The 12,922-nt window shown below is 53.9% G+C and overlaps 1 protein-coding gene across 1 annotated transcript in view; it reads right to left on the reverse strand.

Moving 5' to 3' along the window:
- The window catches only part of RIPOR3 (RIPOR family member 3), a 104,861-nt gene that overhangs the window by 17,584 nt on the left and 74,355 nt on the right, over nucleotides 1-12,922 (reverse strand). The window contains exons 4-12 of the mRNA XM_023184167.3: nucleotides 11,959-12,037; nucleotides 7,211-7,234; nucleotides 6,867-6,920; nucleotides 5,560-5,709; nucleotides 5,336-5,399; nucleotides 4,965-5,008; nucleotides 4,666-4,791; nucleotides 4,442-4,587; nucleotides 737-866 (exon numbers count right to left, since the gene is read on the reverse strand). Of these exons, the coding sequence (XP_023039935.1) occupies nucleotides 737-866; nucleotides 4,442-4,587; nucleotides 4,666-4,791; nucleotides 4,965-5,008; nucleotides 5,336-5,399; nucleotides 5,560-5,709; nucleotides 6,867-6,920; nucleotides 7,211-7,234; nucleotides 11,959-12,037 (817 nt within the window). The remainder of the gene's footprint in view (nucleotides 1-736; nucleotides 867-4,441; nucleotides 4,588-4,665; nucleotides 4,792-4,964; nucleotides 5,009-5,335; nucleotides 5,400-5,559; nucleotides 5,710-6,866; nucleotides 6,921-7,210; nucleotides 7,235-11,958; nucleotides 12,038-12,922) is intronic.

Consider the following 12,922-nt stretch of genomic DNA (forward strand, 5'->3'; position numbering starts at 1 on the left):
GGTGGCTCATGCCTGTAATCCCAGCACTTTGGGAGGCTGAGGTGGGTCGATCACCTGACATCAGGAGTTCGAGACCAGCCTGGCTAAGATGCTAAGATGGTAAAACCCCATCTCTACTAAAAATATACAAAAATTAGCCGGATGTGGTGGTGTGTGCCTGTAATCCCAGCTACTCAGGAGGCTGAGGCAGGAAAATCGCTTGAACCCAGGAGGCGGATATTGCAGTGAGCTGAGATTGCGCCACTGCACTCCAGCCTGGGCAACAAGAGCGAAACTTCATCTCAAAAACGAAAAAAAAAAGAGTTGCATACACTTGCCGGTAGATGGATTGCTATCTCCAGAAGAATATGGAAGAAATTGATTACAGGAGTTGGCATTAAGGAGGGGACCCTGCTCCATGGAGATCACGGGAAAGAGATGTTTTACTAGGCACTCTGTCAAGTAATATTACTAGAAACGTATATATTAAGGCCAAGGCCATGGCTGGGGTGGTAGAACCATCCAGAGAGCCCATTGCAGATGTCCTGAAGAACCAGCCAAGCCCAGAACCCAGGCTGGGATGGAGGCTAGCAGCAGAGGAAGAAAGCGCACAAGAAAACACCCAGGATCACCCCAAACGCAGGCTGAGCCTGAGGCTTGCCCTGTCTGAGAGGGCCAGACTGCTCAGCCCAGCCCCCGTGTGCTGCTCCCATCCCAGGGTGACCACAGCAGCCCTGCCCGGGGAAGGCTCACTCACCAGGTAGTATCTCTCCCGGAAGCTGGGGGTACTCGGGGGTGTCCAGTTGTACAAGGAACCCTTCCTGCTGCCCATAGAAAACTTGCCTATGGGGCTGGGTGACACCAGGAAGCTCTCAGTATCAAACGGGCTGGAGGAGAGAACAGAAGGCCAGGATGCTATCAGTGCCCAGAGGCCATCTCAGGCCCAGACGGCCCAGGTTACATAGGTTACACAGGTAGATGGTCTTTATCTTACAATATAATAGCAGGGATGGTGTGCAAGGAACTCTGCTCTAAACTTTTTTTGAGACAGGGTCTTACTCTGATGCCCAGGTTGGAGTGCAATAGTGCCATCACAGCTCACTGCATCCTTGAACTCCTGGGTTCAAGTGATCCTCCTGCCTCAGCCTCCTGTGTAGCTATGACCACAGGCATGTACCACCATGCCGGACTAATTTTTAAATTGATTTTTATTTTTTGTAAAGACAGGGTCTCACCATATTGCCCAGGCTGGTCTCGAACTCCTGGGCTCAAGCAATCCGCCTGCCTCAGCCTTCCAAAGTTCTGGGACTATAGGCCATGAGCCACTGAGCCTGCCTCTACTAAACACTTTACACAAATCCTTATTTCCACCCCCAGTGACAGCCCTCTGTAGCCTGGAAAATTATTTACAGGGGAGGAAAGGAAGGCTCTGAGAGAGAGGTGACTTGCTTAGGGCAGTGTCACAACCAACCGCGTGAGATGGAACTGAATTCACACAGAGATTTCTCTGACTCCAAAGCCTTAAAGATCACTAAAGGCTTTGGATACTCTTCAGACATCACTATACTTAACGGATTTAAGAGGAAATGGGCCGGGTGCGGTGGCTCACACCTGTAATCCCAACACTTTGGGAAGCCAAGGTAGCCAGATCACTTGAGCTCAGGAGTTCGAGACCAGCCTAGATAACCTGGCAAAACCCCCATCTCTACAAAAAATGAATACATTAGCTGGGCTAATGTGGTGACCGATGCACGCTTGTAGTCCCAGCTACTCAGGAGGCAGAGGTGGGAGAAGCACTTCAGCCTGGGAGGTGGAGGCTGCAGTGAGCCGAGATCATGCCACTGCTCTCCAGTCTGGGCAACACAGCGAGATTCTATCTCAAAAAAAAACAGGAAATGGAGGCCTGGATCTCCAAGGCCAGGGCCTTGCCCATGGTCACAGGTGCAGCCTAGGAACTCCAAGTTACACGCCTCAACCCCTTTAGAAATCTTTCTCAAGGCCGGGCGCGGTGGCTCACGCCTGTAATCCAGCACTGTGGGAGGCCAAGGCGGGTGGATCGCCTGAGGTCAGGAGTTCGAGACCAGCCTAGCCAACATGGCGAAACCCCATCTCTCCTAAAAATACAAAAAAATTAGCTGGGCATGGTGGCGGGCACCTGTGATCCCAGCTACTTGAGAGGCTGAGGCTGGGGAATTGCCTAAATCTGAGAGGCAGATGTTGCAGTGAGCCGAGATCACGCCATTGCACTCCAGCCTGGGCGACAGAGCAAGACTCTGTCTCAAAAAAAAAAAAAAAAAAAAAAAAAAAAATTTCTCGGCCTCTGATCACCCTGAGGGCCCTGAGTCAGATGGTGAGGGACAGTGACCATGAGCAGGAGGGCAGGATCTGGAGGCAGGAAACCTCAGGCCAATGTATGCTAAATCAAGGAAGGACACCAAGGTCTGAAGGGACAGGGAATTGCCAATTAACGCAATCTTCCTGAAGCTAACCCAGAAGGAAAAATCCCGTCTCCCCACACTGAAGGATCAAAGGCAACGCTCCCTACAGCCCTCCCACCTCTACACGGCTCAGATGGAAAGGGAGGGTGCCTTGGATGGGCTACTGGCAAAACAAGGACCATCCCTCTATCTGCATAGGGTGCCACCCACCTCAGCCTCTAACAACAGACCAAATCCTTTATCCAGACAAGGGGCAGCCAATAGGAACCTCAAACGGGGTACTTAAAGCCCAGAAACTTTGTAACCAGGCCCTTGAGCCACATGCTTGGATCCACTCCCACCCTGCAGAGTGCTTTCTTGCCTTTTTTTCTTTCTTTTTTTCTCTGAGACAGTCTTGCTCTATCGCCCAGGCTGGAGTGCAGTGGCGCCATCTTGGCTCACTGCAGCCTCTGCCTCCCAGGTTCAAGCAGTTCTCCTGCCTCAGCCTCTCAAATAGCTGAAACTACAGGCCCGCGCCACCACGCCTGGCTAATTTTTGTGTTTTTAGTAGAGACAAGGTTTCACCTTGTTGGCCAGCCTGGTCTCAAACTCCTGACCTTGAGTGATCTGCCCACCTAGGCCTTCCAAAGTGCTGGGATTACAGGCGTGAGCCACCGTGCCCAACCTGCTTTCTTGCTTTAATAAAGCCCTGCTGCTTCATTCCTGCATTTCATTCCTCTGCTCCTTTTGTGCATTTTGTTCAAGTCTTTGTTCAAAACGCCAAGGACCTGGACAATTCATTGTCAAGACCCTCCACCAATAACAACTGGACACCTCCAATTAGAGGCCCCTTTGAGAAGCTCAGCCGATGAGCAGGGGACACTCAGTTCAGACCCCTCGTCTGTAAAAGGGGTGCCCTTACAGAAGAAGTCCTGTGTGGAACATGCACAGGGGACTGGGAAGCCAGGCGAGCACTTGGAAGCACCGAGGCGAGTGATGCTCAGCCTGGCCCATGATGCTCAGCCTGGCCTGTGTCCAGCCCTGCGCTTGGAGCAGGTAGGTCCCCATAGACCATCCTGTCTTGAAGAAACTTGCTCATAATTATCTGCACAAAGGCCTGGCTCGTGGCACCTGGGTCTGGCCTGACCAGAAGGCCTACAGCTCAGAGGCTCTGCAAGGGCCCGCTTCTTTGCCTGGGGTATCTGCAGACCCGCAGGTGCCCTGGGTCCTAGGCTTGGATGGCACTGAGCTGCCCACCACCCTGTACACTTCAGGGGCCTCCGGGCAAGAGATATTCTCAGCCCTACCAGACAGGTGAGGACCCTGACGGTGCAGGTGGTCGCTCACCAGAATTCAGCCAGTTCACGGGGGAATAGGGCAGCAACTCTGTGACCCCCAGCTCAGACACCCACCCTAGGCAGAGAGGAGAGAGACCAGCCCTGACTGGCCAGAGCAAGCACAGAGCAGAGGAGGCTCCTCAGCCCTCCCTCCTCTGCCTCTGCGCCAAGGAGGAGGAAGGGAACGCCCTGGAAATGCAAGGCTTCCTTAGAACAAAGAGCTCTGGAGCCCACCACGCTCACGGGCTCCCTCATGGGCTCCGGAGGATGATCTCATAGACATGGCTTCATGGGTCTGCAGCCGAGAAGGGGACGCAGGTGACCGCTTAGCCCTGGGCCTGGGGGCAGCCAGGGTCGGCCAGGAATGAGGGGGTAGGAGCAGCAAGGAGGGCCTCCTTAGAGAGGTGAGCCTCCTCCACGGAGCCAAGCCTGGAGGCCCTGGAAAGTGTCCCCCGCAAACTTCCCTGAGGCTTTAATAGTCAGGTTCAGAAGCAAGAATGGAAGCAAAACCGGAAAGGCAGGAAGGGGCTGCACAGAAGGTCCAGGCCTCGACCTGACTGAGGGGCAGGAGTGAGGGACAGATGACGACCCGTGAGGGCAGGGACACCCTCGGTGGAGGCTGGTGCAGGAACCCAGGGCCAGAGTGTGGTCAGGCCACCAGGGGCAGCCGGCCAGGCCTCCACTGTCCCCAGGCTGGGCGGGACTCACTTCCACTGCACCTCCAGCTGCAACTTGATGGTACCCAGCTCCGTGATGTCCACCACGATGACCTGCGGCCGTGTCGTGAAGAAGTCGGCGATGTCACACGTCACTGCGCCCACAGCCAGCGAGCCCAGGCCCCGCAGCTCCATCACCTAGGGGTGGAGGCTGGAGGGTGGTGTCTGAGCTGAGCACCCAGGTACCCCAGCCCCGCCCCCAGGCCCCATCCCCACCTTGATGTCCAGGTTCTCATGCAGCGTGGGGACGAAGGCCTTCTCCTCTTCATCCCAGGTCTGACTGTCATCTGACTCGATCCGACCCTTGAGCTTCCAGCGCTGGCGGCCCAGACGCATGAGCACCTGTGAACCAGCCCGAGAGGGGCCGCGTCAGCCCAGGTGGGTGTCCTGTTGCTGCCCGCCCGGGGCCCTCCCTGCCAGACAGAGCCCCACCTGCAACCCTGGTTCCCAGCAGCTCCCGTGCCCCAGAGACCTGGCGGGGAGCCCTGAGGATTGACCCCGGAGGGTGGCCGTACCTCATAGTGGTCTCCGGGACAGAGGCGTGCGTAGCCCACCAAGCCTGGAACACAGACATGGCCAGTCTCCCCTCCGCCTTCCACTGTCCCTGACTTGGGACCACACGTCCTCGCTGGGGGTCCCCCGAGTATAGGTTTTCAGTTTCAGTGGGGTGAGGATGGGGGGAGGGGAAAACCGTCACGATGGATAATGGGCAGGAGGGTGCTGGGCCCTCACACCAGGCTCAGAGAGGGGTGGGACTTGCCAGAGGTCACATGTCACATGGACGCAAAAGCCAGGGCTGGGTTCAGAGCTCTGGGATTCTAGCCAATTCCCGTGCCCCTCAGCAGAAGTCTCAGGGCCTCCGCCCAACCCCTCTCAGCCCTGTTACCTTTCATCCGGATGTGGAACTCGCCCAGGTGAACCTCCAGGGCCCCCTCGATGAGCCACATGTCCTGCAAAACCCCGGAGTTGGCTCAGCAGGCTGCCTAGGGCTAGGCCACGGGGGCCTCTAACCATCCCTGCAGTCAGACAGAGGCCTAGCTCTTGATGTCCCCACTGCCCGACCCAGCTCTACACTGCCCCTGCTGCCCGGCCCAGCTTGGCCCGGCCCACCTCGGCACACTCGTGCAGGCTGCGGCCCAGCTCCTGCAGGCTCTCTCGGGCCGCGCGGCTCGGGGGGCACCTGGCGAAGGCCCGCTGCATGCTGGAGGCACCGTCGCGCAGGCGGCACTGGATGCAGTAGTCCTCGTACAGCTCGTCCACCTGTGGTGGGCACACGGGCTGGTGGCGCTGCCCACGCAGAGGGGCGGCCCCACACCTGCCTGTCGACTTCTCCCCTCTGGGAGAGGCCCTCCCTGAGCTAAGTACCCCGCTAGCCCAGCCCATGGCGGCAGTGACTACCTGTCCAGTCCCATTCAGAGCACTCACCCCTGGCCCCAGTAGGACGTGAACCCCCATAGGCAGGGACCACATCTGCCTCACCTGCCTCTCCTGCCACCCCTGCCTCACCCGCCACCCCTGCCTCACCTGCCACCCCTGCCTCACCCGCCACCCCTGCCTCACCCGCCATCCCGCCTCACTCACCACCCCTGCCTCACCCGCCACCCCTGCCTCACCCGCCACTCTGCCTCACCTGCGTCACCTGCCACCCCTGCCTCGCCTGCCTCACCCGCCACCCCTGCCTCACCCACCTCACCCGCCTCGCCTGCCTCACTGGCCTGGTCGCCTCGCTGGCCTCCCCACCTCGCCCGCCACCCGGCCTCGCCCGCCACTCCTGCCTCGCCTGCCTTGCCTGCCTCGCCTGCGTCGCCTACCTTGCCTGCCTCGCCTGCCACCCCTGCCTCGCCTGCCTCTCCTCCTGCATACCCAGCTACTGGCAGCAACTGGCACACAGCGTGCACAGCAAAAATGAGTGAAAGGGACAAGGGAATCCGTCCCTTCCCCTCCTCTGCCTGGTTTTGCAACAATGAAACGGGAGGTGAGTTCGTGATAGCCTGCCACCCACTGGGCAGTGCGGGGAGTAAAGCAAGATCACGAAACTGCAGACTCTAAAGCTTAAGGATCTGCTGTGCAACCTTGGGCGAACCCATGTTCCTCTCTGGACCTCTGCTTTTCCATCTGTACAATGGGCTGGGAGGGTTCAACCTTCCCAGCCATCTAAGACTGAGCATGAGGTCTTTCTGCATAAACTGAAGAAAGAGCCCACACGGTCCTCAGCGACTCCCACCTCGGGGCTGAGCCCCTGCTGTCCCTCAACTGTCCTAAGGCCCCTGCTTATCCTTAGCTTCCTGCAGCTGCCCCATAACCCAAGGCCCTGACCCCTGCTCCGAGGGCACCTCCCCAGCTCCTGCTAACCTAGCTGAGGCCCAGCAAGCTGGCACTGCCCCACCCCACCCTGCAGCACCCACGAGCCAGCTGACCTTGCTGATGTGAAACTCCATCTTCCGAATGTGCCTTTCCACACAGCGCGTTTGCTTCTCCCGGAAAAAGGGAAGATGTTTGCAAAGTCGCCTGGACCACCCGCCAGCCCCGCTTGCCCCTGCCACCCTCCTGCAGGTCCTAACTCAGAGAATGGGGTTTAGTGCTGGGCCGGGCCCTCACCATCCCTGAGGAAGGCTCATCGCAGAGCCTCAGTCTTCCCATTCCTAAAATGGGGAGGAAACCCAGGTGTTCTGCCCATCGGGCAGCCAGGAGGATGCAATGAGGCACAGTCATTCTCATCCAGCAGGGCCCCGCCCACCTCACTCACCATATGCAGACTCACCTTGTCCAGGTCGTAATAGAAAGCCTGTGGGGGAGGAAAGGAAGGCGGAAGAAGCTGTCAGAGTCCCACATGTTCCTCCAAGGCCTACGAGGCTCTATGCTGGCAGTGCCTGAGCTCAGAGTCAGAGGACAGAAAGCCATGTCTGCAGCCACCCCCACTCCTTCCTCTGTCAATGGCAGGCTGCTGTCCACGCCAAGGACAGCACTGATTAAACACATGCACGTCGGATGAGGCAGTTCTAGGTCTGGCTCTTCTGTTTCCCAGCTGTGTGTCCCAGGCAAGTCATTCAACCTCTCTGGGCCTCCATTTCCTGCTATGTAAAGCAGGGTAGGAGAAGCGCCTGCCTCATAGGGAGAAAAAAGGACACAGCAGGCCCTTGACAAAATGGGAACCATTGGGATTGAAGGGATGGCTTCAGCCATGACCAAAAGAATGTGAGGGGGATGGAAGCGGGAGGGGTACATGGCCCAGAAGTTCAAGCCTTAATGGTGAATTCCTAAGTCTATCCATTCCAGAGGCCAGGGTGCGACCAAGACAAATAATATATCATCAGGGCAGGCAAACCTTTCCACAGGTTTATAAAGGGCCAGATAGTAAATATGTCAGGCTTGGCAGGCCAGGGCGCCCCATGCCAAGATCTATAAATTAGAACCATCCTGGCCAGGCGCAGTGACTCACGCCTGTAATCCCAGCACTTTGGGAGGCTGAGGTGGTCAGATCACTTGAGGTCAGGCGTTCGAGACCAGCCTGGCCAACATGGCGAAACCCTATCTCTACTAAAAATATAAAAACTAGCTGGGCATGGTGGTGCATGCCTGTAATTCCAGCTACTTGCCAGACTTGAGGCAGGAGAATCACTTGAACCTCAGAGGTGGAGGTTGCAGTGATCCAAGATCACGCCACTGTACTCCAGCCTGGGCGACAGAGCGAGACTCAATCTCAAAAAAAAAAAAAAAAAAAGTAGGACCATCTAAAACATACACATCTTTGCCTACCTTAGAGTTACTTCTAGAACCAAGAAAGAGAACGTGAAGTGGGCCTAAGGCATGTGAAGTACGGTACCTGCCTGTGGGGTTAAATTCATCAGGGTCCAAGTTCTGTCCTAACTAAGCAACTCTGCCATCATAGCGGGAAAGCAGCCACAGACAATATGTACATGAACAAGTGTGGCCAAGAAACTTTTTTTAAACAAATGTTTAAAAAACTCTTGTTTTTTAAGTGACTCTAATTTTAAAATATAGTGACTCTAATTTTCACTGGCTGTTAATCGCCAGTGGAGATTACAGTCACTATTCTGAACCTGGAGGGGTTACCATGAGGTTGGAGATCCACCAGGAAGAAAAAGTAAGCTGTAGGAGAGTATGTAAATTGACATTTCATTTTGTAAGACAATTATCAACTCACAACTGCTAAACACATTTGCATGATTATGTGACCAGAAAGAAAAATATGGAAAGATCAATACAAGATTGTTCTCAAGGGTTAAACAGGGTGGGACACAGAAGATCGAATGGAGGAGGCCATCAATTGAGAGAGAAAGAAGGATTCAACCCCCAAAAGTCCCATGTATGTATTTATGTGAAATTGTACATATACGATAAAGAAATAAAAATTCCATTTAAGCCAGGTGAAGTGGCTCACACCTGTAATCCTAGCACTTTGGGAGGCCAAGGCAGGAGGATCACTTGAGCCCAGGAGTTCAAGACCATGCTGGGCAACATAGCAATATCCCATCTCTACAAAAAATTTAAAAATTAGCTGGGCATGGTGGCATACACTGTAGTCCCAGCTACTCGAGAGGCTGAGGTAGGAGGATTGCTTGAGCCCAGGAGTTCAAGGTGATGGAGAGCTATGATCATACCACTGCACTTCAGCCTGAGTGACAGAGTAAGACCTTATCTCTTTAAAAATGAATGAATGAATGAATGAATAAATAAATAAAATCTTTTTAAAATTAAGAAACAATTAAAACTTCATTTAAGAAATAAAGAAATAGGACTGGCGCGGTGGCTCATGCCTATAATCCTAGCATTTTGGGAGGCCAAGGTGAGTGGATCACCTGAGGTCAGGAGTTCGAGACCAGTCTGTCCAACATGGTGAAACCCCCCTCTCTACTAAATACAAAATACAAAAATTATCCTGGCATGATTGTATGCGCCTGTAATCCTAGCTACTCAGGAGGCTGAGGCAGGAGAATCACTTGAGCCTGGGAGACAGAGGTTACAGTGAATGGAGATCTTGACACTGTACTCTAGGCTGGGTGACAGAACGAGACTCCATTCCGAAAAAAAAAGAAAAAAGAAATAAACAAAGAGGAAAGATCCCAAGCCTTTGAAAAGAAGAGTGACTACCCAGCAACGTCTCGAAAACCAGTATCTTTTTTAAATGAGAACCAGCAGTGTCACAGGAGCAGGACCCAACATAGGCATCTTGCTGTGTGGCTCCAGTGCGGTTACTGTGCCCCGGCCTCAGTGTGCCCATCTATGACATGGCAGCAGCTAAAATATACATGTATTTATACTCTTGCCTACTTTAGAGTTACTTCTAGAACGGAAAGAATGGGAAAGGAAGTCTACGGGGTGAGACTCGCTGCACCCACGCGAGAAGAGGGGCGGGTGCTGGAGCTGGATGAGATCTTGGCAGCACCTCCTCCCACCATCTGCTGCTGGTCTTCCGCCCAACTGCCCACCAAGGCTGAGGCATGCTAAGCTTGGCAGACCTTTCCCTCCCCAAGTCCCTGGCACACGCATGAGGCTGGGCCCTTACCTCTCCCACCCTGCCCACTCCAAGGCCCTCTCTGTTGGAGCCAGGATACAGAGAAAGCCGCTTGCTGGCTTGCTTATTTCATTCATTCATTCATTCATTCATTCATTCATTGAAACAGAGTCTGGCTCTATCATCCAGGCTGGTGTGCAGTGGTGTGATCTCACCTCACTGCATCCTCCACCTCCTGGGTTCAAGCTATTCTCCTGCCTCAGCCTCCCGAGTAGCTGCGACTACAGCTGCCCACCACCATGCCTGGCTAATTTTTGTATTTTTAGTACAGATGGGATTTCATCATGTTGGCCAGGCTGGCTTCAAACTCCTGATCTGAAGTGATCCACCCGCCTTGGCCTCCCAAAGTGCTGAGATTACAGGCGTGAGCCACTGCGCTGAGCCACTGGATGCTATTTTAGTAGAAAAACCCATCTCCCCTCCTCGATTTCCCAGTCCCTCAGTCAAGCTGGTGGCCTGCTCTGCACGTTGGTGCTTTGGAGGAGGGATTCTGGGAAACATTGGCTGGGAGGAGAATCCCACAGCAGCAAGGCCTCCTTGCTTTTGTTTCCAGATCTAATTCATTAAGGACGTGGGGTTTTCGCAAGACAGCAGCGGAGACTTCCCAGATAAAAGGAAGATCTTCCCGCTGGAAGGATGAAGTCCCTGAGCAGTGGGATCCTAGCCATGTCACCAGATAAAACACAGGACACCTAATGAAAATTAAAATTTCCAATAAACAAGGAACAATTATTTTCGCATAAGTATGTCCCAGAGATTACATGGGATATACTTATACCTAAACAAATTTGTGATTTGTCTGAAAAACCAAAATGGGAGGCCGGGCACAGTGGCTCATGCCTGTAATCCCAGCACTTTGGGAGGCCGAGGCAGGCAAATCACCTGAGGTCAGGAGTTTGAGACCAGCCTGACCAATGTGGTGAAATCCAGTCTCTACTAAAAATGTGAAAAAACAGCTGGGTGTGATGGTGGGTGCCTGTAATCCCAGCTACTCAGGAGGCTGAGGCAGGAGAATCGCTTGAACCTGGGAGGCAGAGGTTGCAGTGAGCTGATATCGCGCCACTGCACTCCAGCCTGGGCAACAGAGTGAGACTCCGTCTCAAAAAAAAAAAAAAAAAGTTTTAATGAGTTATGCTATTTGTGAGTGTGTGAGTGTGTGTGTGTGTGTGTGTTGCTAAGTCTGTCTCTGCTAAGGGAAAGGCAAAAACCACAGCAGGTGAGCCTTGGGCAACACAGGGCCCAGGGCTAGCCTCAAAGACACTGCCTTGGCTGGACACGGGAGGACTGCTGGAGCCCAGGAGTTCAAGACCAGCCTAGGCAACCTGATGAGACCCTGTATCTAAAAAAACATTTTAAAAATTGGCCGGGCATGGTGGTGCACGCCTGTAGTCTCAGTTACTTGGGAGGCTGAGGTAAAAGGAACGCTTGAGCCCAGGAGGTGGAGGTTGCAGTGAGCCGGGATTGTGCCACTGGACTCCAGCCTGGGCAACAAAGGGAAATCCCGTCTCAAAAAAAAAAAAAGAAAAAAAAAAAAGACGCTCCCCTGATGATGGCAGGAAATGCTACCTGTCAGCTGCACACTGAAGGAACACGCAGGCTTCATCAAGGACAGCGGCAGGGGCCACTGTGACATACCCGAGATGTGACACCTGACCCACTTTCCTGGCATTACAGAAGCCATCTCAAGTCCAGGTCACCTGATGGCCAAGGTCTATAAAGTAGGACAACCTCTCTACACTGCCCACCTTAGCGTTACTTCTAGAACCGAGAGAGAGTGTGACGTGGGCCTAAAACGTGTGAACTGCTGTATGTGCCAAAGTGAAGTTAACTCAGCACAACATAAAGAGGCTATTCCTAAACCTCTAGTTCTGAGACAGAGTCACACCGTGACGTAGGCTAGGGGGAACGTAGGGTTCATCTTTCACTCCTGGCCAAGGCTATCTGGGTGGGAAGCAGGCAGGGAGGGGTCTCACCAGCCTGGAATTCCTCCTGGTGTCCTTGTGGCGTCCGGACAGATGGCCCAGCTCAGCCTGCTGCACACACAGATACTCCCTGCAAGGAGAGCGAGGACGAGTTTCAAACGGAAGAGGAACAAGAAAGGGAAAGGAAACAGGCCAAATGGACAGTAGAGAGCAGACACGGGGCTCAGCGGGGCTCAGCGGCAGGCAGGAAGCCCAGCCCCCTCACACTGGGGGCTGTGTGCCCAGCACCATGCAAAATTGGTTACGGGGAAGTTCCTAGTTAATCCCCACAAGTAGGTCCTACTGTTATTATGTGCATTTTATTTATTTATTTATTTTTTGTTTGTTTGAGACAAGGTCTCCCTCTCTTGCCCAGGCTGGAGTGCAGTGGTATGATCACAGCTCACTGCAACTTCTACCTCCTGGGTTCAAGTGATTCTTGTATCTCAGTCTCTTGAGCAGCTGGGACTATGGGTGTGCGCCACCACACCTGGCTGATTTTTGTATTTTTAGTAGAGACGGGGTTTCACCATGTTGGCCAGGCTGGTCTCGAACTCCTTGACCTCAGATAATCCGTCTGCCTTGGCTTCCAAAAGGGCTGAGATTACTGGCGTGAGCTACTGCGCCCAGCCTAGTATCTGTATTTTAAAGATAGACAAACCAACCCTCGAAGGCAGCAAGTACCCCAGCCCTGGTCACACAGCAGAGAAGAGGCTGAACCCAGGTCTGAAATCACACAGTGGCCTTCAGAGCCCAAAATCTTCACCCCCTCCCAAGCTGGGGCCCAGCTCATGGGGAGGTCATCATGGCACACCTCCCTCAAGGTCAAGGGTCTAGGCCAGGCGCGGTGGCTCACGCCTGTAATCCCAGCACTTTGGGAGGCTGAGGTGGGCAGATCACAAAGTCAGGAGATCGAGATCATCCTGGCCAACACGGTGAAACCCCATCTCTACTAAAACTACAAAAAAATTAGCTG

The sequence above is a fragment of the Piliocolobus tephrosceles genome, chromosome 20 (assembly GCF_002776525.5).
Source record: "Piliocolobus tephrosceles isolate RC106 chromosome 20, ASM277652v3, whole genome shotgun sequence".
Classification (NCBI taxonomy): Eukaryota; Metazoa; Chordata; class Mammalia; order Primates; family Cercopithecidae; genus Piliocolobus; species Piliocolobus tephrosceles.